We start from the raw sequence: 19,600 nt of genomic DNA, 5'->3' as shown, positions 1-19,600 counted from the left end.
CAATATTGACTGAAAAATGAAATTAACTCCTACAAATAATGTGAGCTGGAATTCTATTACAGAAGTATCCCACACCTTGTTTCTTTTTTTGTTTAAAAGAGTTATACATTTATTCCCATCAAACACTGTATATTTAAATGGTATTGAAATAAACATAAGTAGCAATTAGGCTAGGCTATATTGCTGCTGAATTCAAAGTAGCAATGTAGAAATCAGCTAGCTAAGGAATTGTGGTTGTCAATGCCAAAGAACGTAGATTATATAATTTTATATCCTTATATTGAAATGTAATCCAGATTTTCCATTGGAAAAATATCACAGTGCAATACAATAACAACATTTTATAAGATTCTTGCAGATTCTAAAAAAGTATTAAAAGAAGTTTACCTTTTTTCTTTGCCTCATATAACAATATTCAGTGTCAATGCTGAGTTACTATAAAGGTCACTATGCTATGGGTATATAGTATGCTGATCTCAAGTTAAATAATATAATGCTTTAAATTTTTCATTTTTACAGACTGTTTGCATCTCAAGTGCCTCTTATTTCCTATATTAATAATTCCGTTTCAGACTTAAGGCCCTGAAAGCTTCAGAATTCTCTGCAGTGATGAATATAAGCAATGTAGCATAACACATTGATTTTATGCATATCATCATCTTTATGTTTTGGGAGGTCTGCTGTATTAGTGATATATAAAAACTGATTACCTTCTCCAACATTGCCTAGTAATTGTTTATTATTTTCCTATTAGACAAACAAGAAATATCAATATTCCTCAACACTGGTCTGTGAGTAACATCACTGTAAATATATTTGCTTCAGACATCAGTGGTGTTTTCATTGTAATGATTTGAACAATGTGAACCCAATGACACAACTCAAACCAAGCACAGAGTTTAGAGCTGGAGGAGTAAAATAAAAAATAATTGGTTTTCTCATGTTTTAACACATTGCGGGGGGGAGTATATTGACTTCTGGCAACTGCCTGGACTAGTGCCCGAAGTTTTCTTGGCAATATTTCAGAAGTAGTTTGCCATTGTCTGCTTTGAAAGGCTAAAAGGATATGACTGGTCCATGAGTACCCAGCTGACTTTATGTTAAAGGTGGGCCTAAAACTCAGGGCCTTGCAGTTTCCAATCCAGTGCCTTAACCATTACACCAAACTACATCATAATACCAAGAATCTGTCAGGTGCACTGAACACAAACTGGGCTAGAGTTCAAAAGCACTGCAAATTTATTTCATGTTACGTATGCACAAGAATCTGGCACTAGGAAAAAGTCAACGGAATTCCCAGGGAGCTAAAGATAGGTCTCTTGTGGGAGTGTAGTAACTGCAAACTGATGACGCATTTTGACCCTGTCATCAGACTCAGCCTAGTCATCTTCTACAGAATCTGGTATCATTAGTTTTGTAATTCAAGCCAAATGTGAATTAAGTAGAAGTGTAGTTTAGCTTAATAAAAAGGGGATGGAATTCAATACTTGTTGCTATAGAAATATTTTACATGTTTCTTCTGCACTTCTTCGTTGAGATACATTCTTCCTAAATGGGGCAAGATCCTAGCAGCAAAATCAGGAAGAAAGTTCAGCAGAATAGATTCTCTGTATGCCCAGAATTGAAAAATGACTAATGCCTAAGTACTAAATGTATATTATAGGTTTAAATCTTCTCAGAGCTTGCTCACTTCCACCAAACTTAGTTTGATCAGACAATTGCAGCTGCCATTCCATTTCTGTAGGAGAATGTGTGGATGACTTTGGTGGCCAGGGAAAAGAGAGACTGCCTAGGAAAGAACCAGACAAGAGAAGAGAGAGTCCCAAGGGCTTAAATGGTCAGAGGAAGAAACTTAGGAAGGATCCACCCTAATTGATCAGATGGTAAAGTGGTGGTGGGAAGTTTGTACCTTCAGATTTGCAAGATTCTGTTGATGTAGTCTTACAGTAATGAACAATTAGCTCATCTATTTCGTGTCTGGTTTACCCAGGAGGGTTAACAATTTCATCCATTCTAGGGACACAGCATCAGGTCTCTTCTTGTCATCTTTCCCTATAAGAAGGGAGAATAGGCTGCTCAGGATATTTAATGAAGTCACACTTTTACTCAGAATCATTTGTAGAAGTTTTTGCTGGACTGAAAGGTAACATACAGCAAACTACCTGTTTCCCTTAGCCACTCAGACCTGAAATAGTGGTCAAAATTTATACCTTGTGGTGTTCTCTGCAGCCTGCAGTTCTGTTGGCAGCCCTCTGTAGTGGTGTATTACAAAAGTAAAAGGTCTCTGTGAGACTAGAAATTGTTTCCATTTCCCGAAACCACTTACATTGTATGTCACAAGTAATAGTTTTTTCTTTTACACTTTCTAAATAGAGCATATGTTTTATCTACACTGGTCTTTCAAATAACTTTACATTTGTTAGGAATATTTTATGTCCACATTTCAAGGACCAAATATATGTTTATAGTTAAGGGAAGGTTCACCGCATAAAACAATTCTAATGATAATTATTTCCTTACATTGTTCGAAAAGGGAGAACTTTGTCTTACATCAAATGTAATTGATCCTGAAGCAGTGTAATCACAATTACTCACTTTCTTAATTAGCCTGCCCAAAATCAGAAAATGGAAACCGATCGGCAGTGTTTAAATCAATAGCTTTGTAGTAAGGCTTGGGTGGGGAGGGAGATAATGGTAATGGGTGGATCAATTGGTTTAGATGCCATTCATTGACTGTGTGTTTTGCATCACAAAATCTACACTTTTAAAGTAACCAGTATATTGGAGCTAGTAATCCAGGAAAAAGTAAGCTGTATTAAAAAAAGTAAAAATTAATAATAAAACATTTTGAATTATTTTATTAAATGGTTCCTTTTATCAATTATGGGGAAAGAGGGAAAACCTAACAGAAAGAAATAAAAATGTCTGAAAGTGTTCTTTGATAAATGCTATTTTTATTAGGCTATGCTTTGAAGAAAAATTAATTTCTCTTTAATTAAAGAATCTTAAAGGTTGCAACATGCTTCTTTACCAGAGTTAGAAAGTTGTTTATAATGCATATTCATAATAGTATAGGTTTTAAAAAAACACTGCCTATTATATTTAGTTTTCACCAGTTGAACTTTGGATGATCAGATAAATAAAAATATGTTACAATATAAAATAATGTAATTAATATTTTGGACTAAATTATGACCACACTATTTCAGTCTGTGTGAAATCCTGTGATAAATTCATATTTTATATATTTTATAGTAGAATGCAGCATTAATGAACTACTGTATTTTCCCAAACTTTATTAGCTTCATGAATAGTATATATCAACTTGCTCTGTTAATCTCTCACTTATAAGTGAATCTTAATGTATACTTTGTCAAAAACCAGCATATTATATAGAGCAGTGTTCGCCAACCAGTGCGCCAGGGACCACTGGTGGTCCGTGAAAATTTTTGGGTGGTCCACAGAGAAGTGTCACCCTCAAAGCAATTAATCCAGGCTGCGCGGGAACACAAGGCTGCATTGCGTCGCTTGCATTGTGAACAAACAAGGTAGGAAAGGAGGAGGAGGGAGGAAAGGGTGGAGGGGAATTTGCCCCACATGCCTGGCCTAGCCACCGGACTGCTTCTTTTCGCTTGTTCTTCTGCTTTTGGCTGCATGCAAGGAAAGCAGCGAAAGTCTTTCTTTCTCTCCCCTAAACTCTGCCAGAAATGAGTCTTTGGGACCCTGCAAGGCATCCTGTTCCAAGAGGCTGCGCCATTCTGGCGGAGTTTGGAAGAGAGAAAGAAAGACTTCTGCTGCTTTCCTTGCATGAAGCCAAAAGTCCCTCTCTCTCTCTTCCCCTGAGAACAGCTGGAGACGGTATCCTGCGATCCCAAATAAAGAATGATCGATTGGTAGGAAAACAGAGTGGGGAATTTTCCTACATACTTTTTTGGGAGATTTTCCCAGGGTCTCTGGTCCGTGGGATTTAAAATTATGAGTTTGGTGGTCCCTGAGGTCCAAAAGGTTGGCGACCCCTGATATAGAGCATATTCACATTCATTTGCAAAGATCAATATATTCAGTGCCATAATATAAATTCCAGCATCCAGGTAGTTGGCATCTCCAATCCTCTTGTCAAACAAAATGTTAAATAATGCAAGGGAGGGTTGTCTAATTTGAAAAATTACATTCCTTGCTATATTCCACTGCCTTGCACCTGTACCTAAACCCTTTGAGTAAGCTATACAGCACTTAATAATATACTAAATTTTGGGAAATCACAACATTTTTGCCATAGACAAAGGACCCTTAAGTTTCTTTTGTTTTTGTTTTTTTAAATAGTTAACTCTTCTAGGAGAGCTAAGTTAACTGTTTAATGTAGACTTGATATTTTCTTTAATATGTGGTGCAGGTTTTTGGAGTTCTTACTTTCAAAACATAATTGAACATATTTATTAATATTTTACAATAAAGTTTATTTATTCACTCACTTCTTTTTCATTTGTCTGGCCCACCCAATACAAAAACTATAGATGAGTGCCCAAGATAATCAAAGATACAGTGTAATGAAATTGGATTGGCTTGAGGAAAGATACTGTCTGGAACTCATTTATGAAATGCCAGGTTTTTAAGTAGCTCGAAAATACTCAGAAGGAGCAAGTCTCAATGCAGGAAACCCTGAGCCATACAGTGGTCCTAAACTCACAGCTAACAGACACATCCTATAAGCAGCAGTGTATTGTACTGTCCCAGACTGCAGCTTCTTTTAGTAAACATATGAATTCAAGCAAAATAATATTTCATATCTCCTTATGGGTTGAGCACTTTCATTTTTCTCTTATTATTACTCTTTTGAAAATTTAGGCAAAAAATTAAATAATAGATTGATTTCATGCAAACTAATCAGACATTTTGCTGTATAGCTATTGCATAAGGTTTTTAAAGTAGATTTATTGTACTTACAGATTAGAATCATAATTCTAAAAATAATTAACCCTAGATTTACTTCAACATATTAGTTTACGAAGATAATGTACTTGTGATTCATTTAAGTGTTAGTGATTTGAATTTTAAAATTCTGTTCTTTATTTTTATCTGCTTCATAAAAGAAGAACCACTTTTATATTTATCATTATATTTACTTATTTAGTAATCAATATCACTTCATATTTATAAGGTCAAAAGTCTATCCCCGTGATGGCGAACCTATGGCACGCATGCCGGAACTGGCATGTAGAGCCATTTCTGCCATCACACGAGCTGTCACCTAGAACAGAGCCACTGCGCATGCATGCATGCCTCCCGACAGCCAGCTGATTGTTGGGTATCTGCTGCGCATGCATGGGGAGCGGGGCATGCGTGGGGGTCACGCGCACCTGCGCAGGGGGCAGGGGGGTCATGCACGCATTGCACTGGGTGCAGGCACACATGCATGCGCACTTTTGGCGCATGGCAACGAAAAGGTTAGCCATCACTAGTCTATCCAAACCAATAACAAATGTTTGAGTTTAATTTAAATAACATGGATATTAATCAAATATTTGAGTTTAATTTAAATAACATGGATATTAATCAAATTGATTTTTATGTTAGAAACTATTGTAGTAATATTTATAAAGACAATAAAAGGGACTTTCCATGGACTAATTTACTATTAGCATTCTGAAGTAAAATAATAATTCCATGCATCTCTAATGTTCAAAAAGCATCCTAGTCTATTTTGACAAGCATGTTATTATTTTAAATTGTCCAGCCTTAATTGTCAGCCCTGGCTGACAGCAGAAAGTAAGTTGGGCTAGAACTGGACAACTTCTTGGATGGAAACTGTCAGAAAATTCTAAAATTCTAGGTTTAGACCAAGAATTATTTTAAAAAACCAGAATAAAGCAAATCAGTTCCATACAATTGTCATGATGCTACATGGACACTTCCATGCAATCACCAAAGGTTTAGCTCAGCTTGAGGGAGTCTTCATTTTTTATTATTATGGGAGAGCACTATATTTGTAGAATTAGTGTTACTATGTTTCGTTTATATTTTACCTTTCCTCTCAGGTGTGCTTTTTTCATCCTGTATTGTTTTGTTTTTTAAATAAAGTTTTTTATTTTTAAACACAAACATACACATACAAAAACATAAAAACATAAAATCCTCTTCCATTTTATATACATACAGTGTGTCAGTTGGTTACGTATCTTTTGTGTTATACTTTTGTAGTCATTTACTCACAACTTATATCAGTCTTCACATTGTCAAACTAACATGTTTATTTATTTATCAGTTATTAATCATCCATGACTAAACTATTTATTCCATCATTTTATAGGAGATGTTCCAAGTTTATCTTAAAATTTATGTTATACTTTCAACCAATGGTTATATATATCTATATTATGTTTTATATCAATCTATTAGATTTTTATCACAAAATTATCTAGTCTATTATATTACCATGCCTTTTTATCCAACCATTGATAAAACAAATCCCATGTCATATAAAATTGCTTATCTTCTTGTTCTCTAATTTCAAATGTCGGTTTACTCATTTCAGCACAGTCCATAATTTTTTTGATAACTTCCTCCTGCATAGGTATTTTGTCATTTTTCCAGTTCTTCACAAATACAATTCTAGCCACTGTTAAAACATTTACAATCAAATATTTCAGTTCTTTATTGTATATGTGCGGTATGACTCCCAATAAAAAGGTCTCTGGTTTAAAGTCTATATGTTGTGTTATCATTTTTTCCAACCATGTGTGGATTTTAGTCCAATATTTCTTTGCGTCTGAACATGTCCACCACATATGGTAATATGAACCAGGTATCTGATGACATTTCCAGCATTTATCCGATTTATTCTTAAACATTCTCACAAGTCTCGTCGGGGGTAGGTGCCACCTGTAAAACATCTTATACAAATTTTCTTTATATGCAGTTGACATTGTCATTTTATAATTTTGAGACCACAATTTTTGCCATTTTTCCAAATCCCATATCCAAAATTTTTCCCCCAAGCAATCATCATTTCTTTAACTTGCTCTTCCTCCAGTTTAAATTCTAATAGATGTCCATAAAGTTTTTAAATTACCTTTTCATTAGTACCCATCAAAATTTTATCTAAGTCAGTCAACTTATCATAAATACCTTCTGCTTTGGAGTCTTTTATCAAACCTAGATTGTATGTATGTATGTATGTATGTATGTATGTATTTATTTATTTATTTATTTATTTATTTATTTATTTATTTATTTGATTTGCCAATTGTTTACAAGATAATAAGTATAAGTGTATACATAGTTGTGAATACATGAAATGGGTACATATAAGAAAAATAAAAGAAGAATAAGAGAAACAATAGGACAGGGACGGTAGGCACGTTGGTGCGCTTATGCACGCCCCTACAGACCTCTTAGGAAAGGGGTGAGGTCAATAGTAGACAATCTAAGGTTAAAGTTTTTGGGGTTTGGGGAAGAAACTACAGAGTCGGGTAGAGTATTCCAGACATTGACCACTCTATTGCTGAAGTCATATTTCCTGCAATCAAGTTTGGTGCGGTTAACATTGAGTTTGTATCTATTGTGTGCTCTTGTGTTGTTATGGTTGCAAATAAGAAAACCAATTCATTTTTACAACTTGTTCTTGCAACGTTTGCATAGATTTAAGTTCACCCTTTTCATTCAATAACTCCCCATATCTACTGTTCCTTAGTGTTATCCATTCCTCTACCCACATCAAACTTGTCGCCTGGTAATACAGCTCCCAATTGGGCAAGGCAAATCCTCCTCTTATTCTTGCATCTTGTAACAGCTCTAATTTTATTGTTGCTTTTTTACCCTGCGAAATATATTTCAACACAATTCTATTTAAATCTTCAAAAAACTCTTTCCCTAATTGAGTAGGAATTGTCTGGAATAAATATAAAACTCTAGGCAATATATTCATCTTAATTGTGGATATTCTCCCAATCAATGATAGTTGCAATTTTTCCGATTTCATCAAGTCTGTCACAATCTGCTGTTTGAGTTTAACATAGTTATCTTCCTTCAGGGTACTGCATCTTGGTGTAATATAAATCCCTAAGTATTGAACCTTGTTCGTGACCTGTATTTTTAAAGTTTCTTCCAACTCTTTCTTTTGTCTTGTTAACATATTCTTTGTTAATATCTTTGTTTTGTCTTTATTTATTCTCAAACCTGCTACTTTTCCATATTCTTCTATTTTTTCTATTAATTTGGGTGCTGTTTCCATTGGGTCTTCTAATATAAATATCAGGTCATCTACAAAAGCTTGCAATTTATACTCCTTTTTAATTTTCATTCCTTTTATTTCTTTTACTTCTCTGATATTCCTGTTCAACACTTCCAATGTTAACATAAACAGCAGAGGCGACAATGGACAGCCTTGTCTTGTCCCTTTTCTTATATCTATGGATTCTGTTAATTCTCCATTCACCATCACCTTTGCAGTTTGTTCATGATAATATTGTTTCAATGGCTTGGATAAATTTCTTACCAAAGCCCATTTGTATCAGTTGCAGTAAAATAAATCGCCAACTCACATTGTCAAAGGCTTTTTGAACCTCTAGAAACATCAAGGTCATTTGCTTCTCAGGGTGTGCTTCATAATATTCCAGAGTATCCAAAATGATTCTCACATTGTCTTTGATTTGTCTCTTTGGCAGAAATCCATTTTGATCAGTATGAATAAAATTATTTAAGTATCTTTTTAGTCTTTCTGCCAAAATTGAAGCAAAGATTTTATAGTCTGACTTCAATAAAGATATAGGTCTATAATTTTTAATTTGCTGCAGGTCTGTACCTTCCTTCGGTATAAGTGTAATGTACACTTCTGACCATGTTTTTGGTATTCTTTTCTTTAACATAACTTCATTCATAACTTCTAGAAGATGAAAATTCAATATTTCCTGAAAAGTCGTATAGATTTCTGCTGGCAACCCATCTGGACCTGGAACTTTCCCAGCATTCTGTTTTTTTAAGGCTTCTGTTAATTCAATCATTGTTATACTTCCTTCTAACATTGTTTCAATATTTTTGGGTTCTGATGTAAATTCGCTTTCTGAAGATATTGCTTGATTTTTTCTTCTTGAATATTTTCTTGAAAGTATAGTTTTCCATAGTAATCTTGTATAATTTTTTTCTTCTCCTCATTTCCATAACAAACCTGTCCTTCTTTATTTATCAATTGGCTAATTCTTCTTGCTTCTCTTTCCTTTCTCAGTTTATAAGCTAACCATCTGCCTGGTTTATTTGCATCTTCAAAGTAATTCTGTTTCGCACTATTAATTTTTTGTGCTAATTCCTCTTTTTCCATTAGTCCCATTTTATGTTTAATTATATCCATTTTATTTTTAATGTCTTTTTTTTGTGGAGACTTCTGTAAGTCTTTTTCCAGTCTTTTATAGTCATCCTCTAATGCCTTTTTCTGTTTTATGTTTCTTCTCCTAGTATAATCTATTATCAAGCCTCTTGTGTTGGCCTTCATTGTGTCCCAGAGATTCTGTAAAGATGTATACTCTTTTCTGTTTTCTTTGAAGAAGAAAACAAGTTCTTTCTCTATTTTCTGTTTAAAGTCTTTTTCTTTCAGAATCATATTATTTAGAGTCCATCTAGATCTCCTCTTGTATCCTTTCCAAATAACTGACACTGTATTATGATCTGCCCATGTGCTTGTTTCTATTTCAATCAGTCATACATTAGTCAATAAATCTGCTGACATCCATATCATATCTATTCTAGACCAGGATGTGTGTCTATTTGAATAGAAAGTATATTGCTTACTTTCCACATTTCTCTCTCTCCATGCATCTTTTAAATTAAATTCTTCTGTTATTCGAAGGAAGGATTTTGGTAGTATCTTTCTAACTTTCTTTGTTGTTTTCTGTGTTTTATAGTCCAACCGGTCATTAATTATTCCATTAAAATCACCCATCATAAAGATATTAACATAGTCCAAATCAATTATTTTTGTATGTAATTTCCTATAGAATTCTTCTTGTTTATCATTCGGGGCATCAATTGCAATTAAAAGTGTTTTAACGCTGTTATCCATTATCTCCACCATCAAAATCCTTCCATCATCATCTGTACAAAATTAGTTCTGCCAAAATTGTTTCTTTAATATATAATGCCACACCTCTTTTTTTGATTGTACCAGTGATGTAAATAATTTCCCTAATTTTCCTTGTTTTAGTATATATTCATGTTGCTGTTTAATATGTACCTCTTGTAAGCAGATTATATCAAATTTTAATTTATCTAATTTGTGAAATACTTTCCTTCTTTTAATAGCCGAATTAAGTCCATTTATGTTAATCATAATCAGTTTTCTTTCATCCATATTAAGCTTTATAAGAGAATTTTATTGCTCTACTAGATCTCAATTCTCATTGTTCTCTGGGTTCACCACCTACTGCACCTTCTTCATTTTCTTTTTCAATTACTGCTATACACTCCTCTTGGAATTCAATTAGTGACTCTTCCTTTCTTTTTTCTTCCTCCTTTTCTCTAAAGTATTCTAAGTAGAATAGCTCAGCTTTTCCAACTGTGTCAATTCTGTGTCTTTGTTCCTGCCAAGTGAACAAAAGGCCTTCTGGCATCAACCATTTGTAGTTTACTCCTCTTTTAAGTAGCTCTTTAGTCAATAATAAATATTCTCTTCTCATCTCTCTTACTCTTCTTGGTATCTGTTTCAGCACCACAATTTCTTTATTTTTATATTTTAGTGTTTTCTCTCTCGCCACCTGGAGTATCTGTGTCTTAATAATCTTCTTAGTAAATCTGATGTGAACTTCTCCTAGTACTCTATTCCTCATTGCATATCTTGTGTAGACACGAAACACTTCATCCATCCCATCCCTCATCTTTTCTTTAGTTATTTCCAGTGCTTCTGCCAATAATATCTGCCATTATTTCAGCAAGGTTTTCACCTTTCCCTTTTTCTATATTTTGAAATCTTAAGTAAAATTCTGATTTGTCTATTTCCCATCCTAATGATTCACCCCTGCCCTTTTCGATATCGCTCAAACGAGTATCAATATCTCCAATTTTCTTATCTCTTTGTATATCTTCTTTAATTTTTTTGAATCTGTCTTCATATTTCATCATCATCTGTTGAATATTTTCCACTTTTTCATCTGTCTTTTCAATTTTTTGCTCAATTTTCTGAATTCCTTGCATGGTCATCCTTCTCTTTCTCTTTCTCTTTTTCCTGTTGTAATATTGTCTGTATAGATCGTTGTCCTCCAGATGGGGAGGAGGTTGCTATCGAAGAAGCTGAGGCTGTTGTCTTTCTACTCATCTTGTAATGCTTATCTGTAAAGAAAGAGAGAGAAAAGAGGAAAAAGGAAAAAAAAAACGAAGGCAAACAGTTGCCACTCCAAAGGAAAAAAAGAAAAAGAAACTCTTTAGGCACTTTTATACCTTAATCCAATTATTTGCAATGGTAGATGTAAAAAAGAAAAAAGAAAAAGGCAAAAAGAAAAATATTCTATGTGTTCGTCTTAATAAACAAAAGGAAAACCAAAATGAAAGGTTTACATTGTAGTCCTGGTTTAAAAAGTTAAAATCCAATTAAAAAGTAAAAAAAAGCCCCACTAGTGGTGGTGGGGGGGGGGGTAGAAAGGGAGGCAAAAGGTAAAAAGCAATTCTAATATAAAACAAGGCTCTGCCGTCAAATATCCAAGGCTCTTTGATAAGTCAGCTCAAAGTTTTTCAAGGTCACTTCAATCTTCTTTCTTTCAACTTCAACTCCAAACTCCAGCTATCTGTTCAGAAATGAGCACCTGAATAAACAAACTGCCATGCTCATCTCTTATCTTTTCCAATACACAGCTCAGAGTCCTTGATTATAATACAAACTGGTGAAAGGAAAAAAGAAACAACGTATCCAAGCCTCTGGGCGGCAGTGCTACTTACTTTCCTTCACTTTCACTTCCCCCTCCTCAATCTACAACCAAGAACTAAAAGGAAAAAAAAGTAAAATCTCCCCCCCCCCGCTTTTTTTTAGAGGGAGAAAAATAAATCTTAAGTCAAGCAGAAGAGTCTTAATCAAAAAATAATTTTCAAAAGGATTGTTAAAAAAAGAGAAAGAAATACAAACAGAAATAAAAAGATTAAAAAGTACCAGTCCAGCTTAAAGTAAAACAGCTTTGCTAAGTTCAAAATTCCAATAAAAAGGGGGGGGGAAGGACAAAACTTTCACTTTGACAATTAATCACGCCGCTGAAACTCTTTCCTCTTCACTTTTAGTCCACTTTCATTTTTTCAGGGTGTTCTCTCCAAGAAATAATAAGTAAAAGTTCATATCACCAAATTGACACACTTTCTTTCCAATCTCTTCCATTCCGGAGCTGTCCCAGCTTCAGCAGCTTGGAAGGCTGCCTCTCTGCCGCTGGCAAAAAGGGCTTTCCCTGGATCAACCAGGGTCTTTGCAATGTCCCTGGGATCAACAGGACGTGCCCTTGTCAATCACCATCTCTACGGGACGGTTTAGGTCCATGGGGACCGACCAGCAGCTGAGATATCGACGGTGATCTTGGAGAATCAAGATCTCCCGTCCAACCACCAGGACGCTAGCTCCGCCCTCCTTTCATCCTGTATTGTTAATGTTTTCTGATTCAGCTACCTGAACCCTTAATTTTATAAACACATGCCTGAATTTCCAGGTTCCTGGGCACATAAATTGTGAATCAGAGAAAATCATGAACTGTCTTTACAATTACAGTTTTAACACTTCAGGTATTGATTGGTCCATATCATAAGATGAATGAGAATATTTCCTTTGCTCTCTTTCATGGGTATTGTAGACTGTTTTGTTTGTTTCTTCTCTCCTGACTCTTATTTTCACCTCATATTTTACTTTTAATTATTTAAAAATTACAGGCATAGGATCATTGTGAGGAACCTTAAGATACACTTGGTTTTTTTCTTCAAGTTCAGAGAGAGGCTCTGAATCTAATCTAAGAAGGAAAAATGTAACAGTACCTGATTGCTCTGCCTGTACCTGCATTTTTTTAAGGACCTTTTAAAAATATCAATTTAGAAAGAGAAAACAGGGAAATTTGAGAAACATAGTATGGGAAAATTAGTGTGATGTTGAATTCTCAGGATCATTTTCTACTAAAGCTTTGGTGTAAATTGCATTGTTAGCAATACAGAGGGAAATTAATTTTTAAAAATACTAGGAAAAGTAACAAAACTTCATTTCCATCTTGCCATTTTATCATAGGTACAATGCTGGATTCATAATATCCTTCTGCCTTGCCTCATGTTTTGCATACAGTTTACCATTATAGGAAACAGTTGTACTTGTTGGACTGCTTTTAATCCCTATGTCTAAACTTTCTTTGTGGCACCTAAAAAAATGGAATCTTATGCCAAAAGATTATTAAGGTGATGAGTAATAAACCATAAACAAGTTACCTAACCTGTGCTTACGGAGATTTTCAGTCATCCAGGTCATGGTTTTCCCAAAGATTACTTTTTCAAAAGGCAACTGGATTTTCTTTGGTTTTTCTTGAAGGCATTTTGATTCTCATCCAAGAAGCATCCTCAGTTCTGATTAAATGCTGTGGATGCTTCTTGGATGAGGAGCTAAACTTCTTCAAGAAAAAATAAAGTATAGCTACCTGTTGAAAAAACATCTTTGGGACTACCTAATCAGTGATAAAAATAAAATTAACCTAATAAATAAAAACAATGCTGAAAATCATAATGAGCCTTTCTCTTTCCTCTCCTCTGTATTCTGGTAAGAGTAAAATGATCTTTACTTGGGAAAATCAGTTTATATTTTCTCTTTTTTTTCTTTTTCTTTTTTTTGTAAAAATGTACATAATCATACAATTCTCACTTTTCTATGTTTTCTTCCATAGTACAAAGAATGATCACTTCAGTGTTAGTATTCAGCCTCCAGTTGGAGAGTTACTTTTACCAGTAACTATGACAGAAAAGGATTTCAGGAAAGAAAAAGGTGAGAAATAAATTTAAAATTAGATAAATAAATTATCTTACTGTAAAATATTGTAAGAATTCCACATATTCAGTTCTAGTGTTTCATACGCATATTTCCAGAAATCAGCTATGAAGTTACATAGCCCTGTCATCAAAAACTTAATAATGCCTGAAGTGTCGTCTTGAACAAGCTTTTATCCTTTTCCCTCTTTCTACCATGTGGTAATTTCATTGCAAATATCAAAAAATGGTATTAGGGCAGACCTCTTCATTATGTCATATTAACCAATATTAAGCTAGAGTTCGTCTATTCAGCTATCATTGAGAATTTCTGGTGTATAAAAACTACTATATTGGCACTGACTATATGTTCTATTCTATAGAACATGATGGCTTTATATTGTATCTGGTTTATACCGGCTGCATAATATCTTCAGCTACATTATAAAAAGGTTTATGCACTTAGTTGCATTAAAAGTTTTTTTTACAATAAGTTAATATCATATTCAAACAGTGATTGTTAATTTTCCAAAATTCTACTTGGTTTACCTGCATTAAATATAAGAAGCTCTTTTGTATTAAATAAATTTTTCTTCTCAATTGAGCTCTTCTCCTGACAAAATATCCATGTAACTTTCTACTGGAATGTTTTTCAATTTCTCTGTTTACCCTAATCCCCCACTATTTCCTGGTAGTTCTCCATCCAAATATTAACCAGGCTTGAGACCCTGCTTAGCTTCCATTGGCAAATATGCTCAGATAGGTTCTGTCAGCTGTTCCATATTTCATATGCTTCTTTAAATGGTTTATGTGAGGTTATACTCTCATATTGTCAATTATTTCAGTCTAGTATATCACATTTCCCCCCCCAAAAAAACCCAAAAAGTTGTGCTTTTTTAAAAGAAGCATAGTACATCAGAATAATATACTGTATATGTATATATTTCTATCTTGCCTTCAGTGGCTTGAAATAATAACTCAGCAGTTGTTTCAGTTATATTATTTTCATGCAGTTGACATCTGATATTAAAATTAGGCCATTTCTTTTTTTTTAATCTGTTCATAACTATTTACCATTCTTACTTCTTGCTGGCCTAAAGCCTACTTTACATGAGCACAGCAACCAAGGTGAGTGAGCCTTTGAATTTTCTCATATTTTTTTGTGAACAATTTCCTTCATCTTCTCAAATTGCTTTCCGGCAGTGTAGTTTTAAGCAAAATGGGATATTGTACTCTGTCCCTCTCCCATTCTTATTTGTGTGCTCGCTTGCCTGGTATTTGATTGAGTTTTCTATGCTTAAATGTGACTGAGAGCTTTTTCCCCCCATGGCTGGCCATTCAGAACCAAGAGTGCATAGAAAAAGTGCACTTTGAGAATAGCTGTGGCCCTCTATGGAGTTGTTGCCAAAATTCCTTTTTCTTCTGCCATTTTACTTCTGAGGTTGTTGATTATTTGTCTGAATACATCTGGCAGTTATTTGCTATGTTTAATAGAGCAGAAAGGCTACTCTGAATAAGCTATTTGAAAATTTGTTTATATGAAGTATTTGTAAATCCATGGAAGCCTCTTGACATTTCAGTATGGCTCTTTCTGTCTTCCTGAATTCATTCTTTTGATGCAGGACTGATGCTGTGAAATTTACTGCTAGTTTAAAAATTCTTTTTTTTTTTTAGTTAAATGTTTCAGCTACTTTATAAAATTCATAATAATAGAAGTCTTCATTCTTAGGTTTATTTGTTTTATAAATAAGATTAAGAAGCCATTGAGAAAATATAGAAAAGGGAATTCTTAAACAGAGCTATTAAATCAGATTGTATCCAGATTTGGCCTGATCCAGGCAGACTTGGAAAAGCAACTGAAACACCTCAAATATTGTATAATACAATGCTTGCTAAATGGGTATGTTCATATTATACGCAGGAAACATAAAATCAAGCAGAGGTATCTTGCTCAAGGGGTTTTCTGCTCATAGGTTTCCCCAGGGGAAAGCCTCCCATGGATAGAAGGACATCCTAGGTTCTCATACTAAAGGCAGTTATCTCCAACCTATGTCCATCATTTCAAGGAATTACAGTAGGCTTATATGGAAAGACTTATAAAGTATGCAGTCCAATTTTAGTTCTCTGATCAATACCCACATCACATTATCAGTCTATCACATAAAATGATATGATGGGTTTCTGTTTAGTTTGTTGCTGCAACAAGCTAACCCATTGTGCTGTATTCAGTAAATTGTAATTAAATAAGCAATGGCTTAATGTGATATACAAACTTAACCACTACTAATAGTGAAATCCAGGATATATTGCATCTACTTAAAAATAATCCCTATTCCTATCAGTAGCATCTAATTAAATTTGCACACATTTGCAGTATTAATCTCACATAGGATTCTCCTAATTTCCCATAGTTTTTATGATAAAAGGCCTTCCAAATATAATAATGTAGTCAATATAGAATGATTTCTGAGTTTTGTTTCTTTTCTGAAGTGTCTCAGACTTTCGTATCCAGAAATACTTCACTTCATAGTTATTCACTTCCTAAATATGTTTTGAAATAAACAGGATTTCTTAAAATAATAATAATAACTTTTGGATTTTTTTTTACAACAGAAACAAACACACATAGTTGCAGTATAATGGGTGTAATGAACGCTGATATTCCTGCTTAAGATTTTTAAGTAGCCCGAAAAGATGGGAAGGGCTATTAGTGCACAGGATCTTCTGGGTAGGCTTTGTTGTTCTAGCCCTTCCCTTCTGACATAGTTTGAAGCAGCAGCTGAAATTTGTCTGATTTTGCTCTCCATAATCATTTTAAATTATGTCTGTCCTTTAGCTTATGTTTCCAACTTCAAATATTGAGCAGTGTTTATTGATGCAAATCATTTAATAATACCAGTGCTAATTCTTTCTGTAATATAATAGGCTACCACGCTTCGCAGAGGTGTCATGCAGTTTTCCTTAAATACCCAGAATTCTTTAGGAAGAAGCCAAAGGATCTAATCACTGTCAATGATTTTAATATTATGTTATCATTTTTTATAATGTCAGTTACTAAAAATCCTACAACCTTTGTGTTTCCAGCTTCATGCTATATTTTAATTTGCTTGGTTATTCATTAGGAATGCTGTTATTGTACATTTTTATAATTAGATGCAAGATCTGCAATTATTTTATTTTTGAAACCTAATTCTTTTCAGTGGCAATTTATTTTTCTGGATTTTTTTAAACTTTCTGTTTTGGTCCAAGTGCAGGCAGTAGATTTCATTTAGTTGAAATATATTATATATAAAGGCTATATCTAGATATATATAAAGGCTGTATCTTAAAAAAGAAAAGAAAAGGAAATCCACAAAATGTTTGCTTGATTTTATCAAGATTTATGCTTACAACATTTTCTCTCTCCCTAACAAGCAAGGTGCTAATTCTTTAAATGGTCAGGCATTCCCTATTTTCTGGCCTTTAACTACCACAAGCAATCATATTTGATGCCCCTTAATTAGAGCACCTTTTTTTCTTTTCAGGTTCTTTTCCACCTCAGCAATCGAGACAATACATTTGCTTACCATGCTAAGTGTTCTTTTGCATGTAAATTAATCTTGATTCAGTTTACACTGTCATGCTGAGTGGTACAAATTGCCTATAACAATAAAACAGCATGAGTTAAAAATAAAGGGGGTGGTGGTAGTGGTAAGGCAGATTGAATGTGTGCCTGACTTGATAGGATGTTACTTTGCTTTATGCCAATACATTAGTCAATGATAATGAATCTTCTGTTCTGAAAAGCATGGTTTAGTTGATTTTTTTAAATTTTACTTCAATGGAGCAGTACCTTGTCTTTATAGAACAAGTTAGACAAACCATTAATGACAAGAGTGTTAAGGTTAAATATGAAGCAATGCATTCCCTTCTCTGAGTGCTATCCATCTTTCCATTTACAGAAGCTTGACAAAAGTACTGGCTTTGTACAATATTTCCCTTAATTACATGGTACGGAAAACAGGCTTTTAACATAAACATAGTTGCATTCATTTATTCAGCATTTGCTCTTCAATAGAGCTTAATGGAGAAGGTTTAAATCCTTAATGAGTACACACATCTCTCAACAGTGTTATCCCAGTCCTGTGCTTTTGCTTAAAAGCAGCCTTAGATGGCTTCTGTATTTTTTCGAAGTATTTGCCTAGTGTCAATTTTTAAATATCTGCAACAGAAACATACAGCTCTAACTAAATTTGCTGGGTTTTTTTTAAAAGCCGGATAATGTTAATATTTTCTTGAGTGAAACATTTGGCTTAAAGGAAAGAAAAACTTTGATACTCAAGCAAATTAAACATGTTAATACTCCTATAAATGTGTTTTTCTGTTTCTAGCACTAACCATTACTGTTTGCTGCCTATCATTTAGCCATGTTCTGAATAGACTTTGAGATGGGACTTGGATGTGCTTGTTCTTTCCATTTGATCCTAGTGAGCAGAGAGACATGTGTCTCAGTTCTGTGCCTGTCTGCAGTAAAGTCTGTGGCATATTAGCTATTACTAGCAAGAGTGTTCACAACACGGTAATCAGGCTTCACGTGATACACACGAGACGGAGCGGCTGACCCTGTGTTATGTCTCTTTATTTTTTTCTTGCACTGGTTTCCAGTCCAGTGTCTTTTATTTACATGTACACTTTTTAAGGAGAATTTCCATAATAATGCATTTGTTCTTTGGGTGTAATTGAAAGAGCTAAAGTTGTTCAAGCTTTTATAGAGGAGGGAAAGTTAGCTATTCTGTCTGTTGCCATTCAATATCTTTTTGTCATCTGCAGAGAAATTTAAATAATAGGAATAATTGATTTTTTTTATTTATACTGTATTCTTAAAATATACCAAAATCTCTTTAAAAAAGAAGAGTTAAACTTTTAACAAAAACTAAATGTATTCTCGGGTGCTGTACATTGTCTTTAATATTAATTGTACTAATAACCAGCTTTTACTGTTTCAGGAAGGCTGACTGGTATGAATGAAGTATCCACTATAATCTGTGTGGCACCACAGAATACTACCCATCTTATGATACTGCAGAAGGTAACAAGCATAGCAAACCTTGGTGGAGTTCCTTCTGGTGAAGATAACATCCACAGGTAATCACTGTATAAAATCTGTAAAGTTTAATATAGAAATTTTGTATATGAATACGCGGCTACTTAAAGTTTGCATTCCAAGTCAGGTTTGGTCTTTAGCACACTTAAATGATACTAATTTATGGCTTGTGAATGCCCATGTTCAATTATAGCAATAATATCTTCTAGCAATATCCCAATTAACTCCAGCAATCTGTTTATAAATAATGTTCTACATGCATGTGAATATATATAGATAAAAATCAGAGAGAATCATAGGTAAATTGTCTGTGCTTCCTCCTTGACCACTTACTACAGGAAATATTCATAAACTATAACATTCAGGTGTAAGATATAGAAATGGCAAAAAAAGACACATTCATAGTGGGAATTTGTACCACTGTGTCATTTCTAATAGCAGTTTTGTGCTATTTGCATAATTTCCCTTTAATGATAACTGTTATTTCAGAATTACTGAATAATTATTGTCAGCTACTATCATATTTGGCTCCTATTTTTAAGCTTCCTGATGGCACTTTTTCTGCTT

General features: G+C 33.9%; 1 protein-coding gene across 3 annotated transcripts in view; it reads left to right on the top strand.

The window, feature by feature from the left end:
- The window catches only part of AP3B1 (adaptor related protein complex 3 subunit beta 1), a 158,682-nt gene that overhangs the window by 123,587 nt on the left and 15,495 nt on the right, over positions 1-19,600 (top strand). For 2 of the 3 annotated variants that reach the window (XM_026670594.2, XM_026670593.2), the window contains exons 25-26: positions 13,872-13,969; positions 18,936-19,074. In XM_026670594.2, coding sequence (XP_026526379.1) covers positions 13,872-13,969; positions 18,936-19,074 — 237 coding nt within the window. Of the gene's footprint in view, positions 1-13,871; positions 13,970-15,050; positions 15,079-18,935; positions 19,075-19,600 lie in introns of those variants that run through there. The other variant, XM_087958307.1, reaches the window with a different exon arrangement.

This window comes from Notechis scutatus, chromosome 2 (assembly GCF_049901735.1).
Source record: "Notechis scutatus isolate UNSWTSFEM ecotype Mainland chromosome 2, rNotScu1.2, whole genome shotgun sequence".
Lineage (NCBI taxonomy): Eukaryota > Metazoa > Chordata > Lepidosauria > Squamata > Elapidae > Notechis > Notechis scutatus.
The sequence above is the reverse complement of the archived record's forward strand: the minus strand, read 5'-3'. Positions and strand labels throughout refer to the sequence as shown.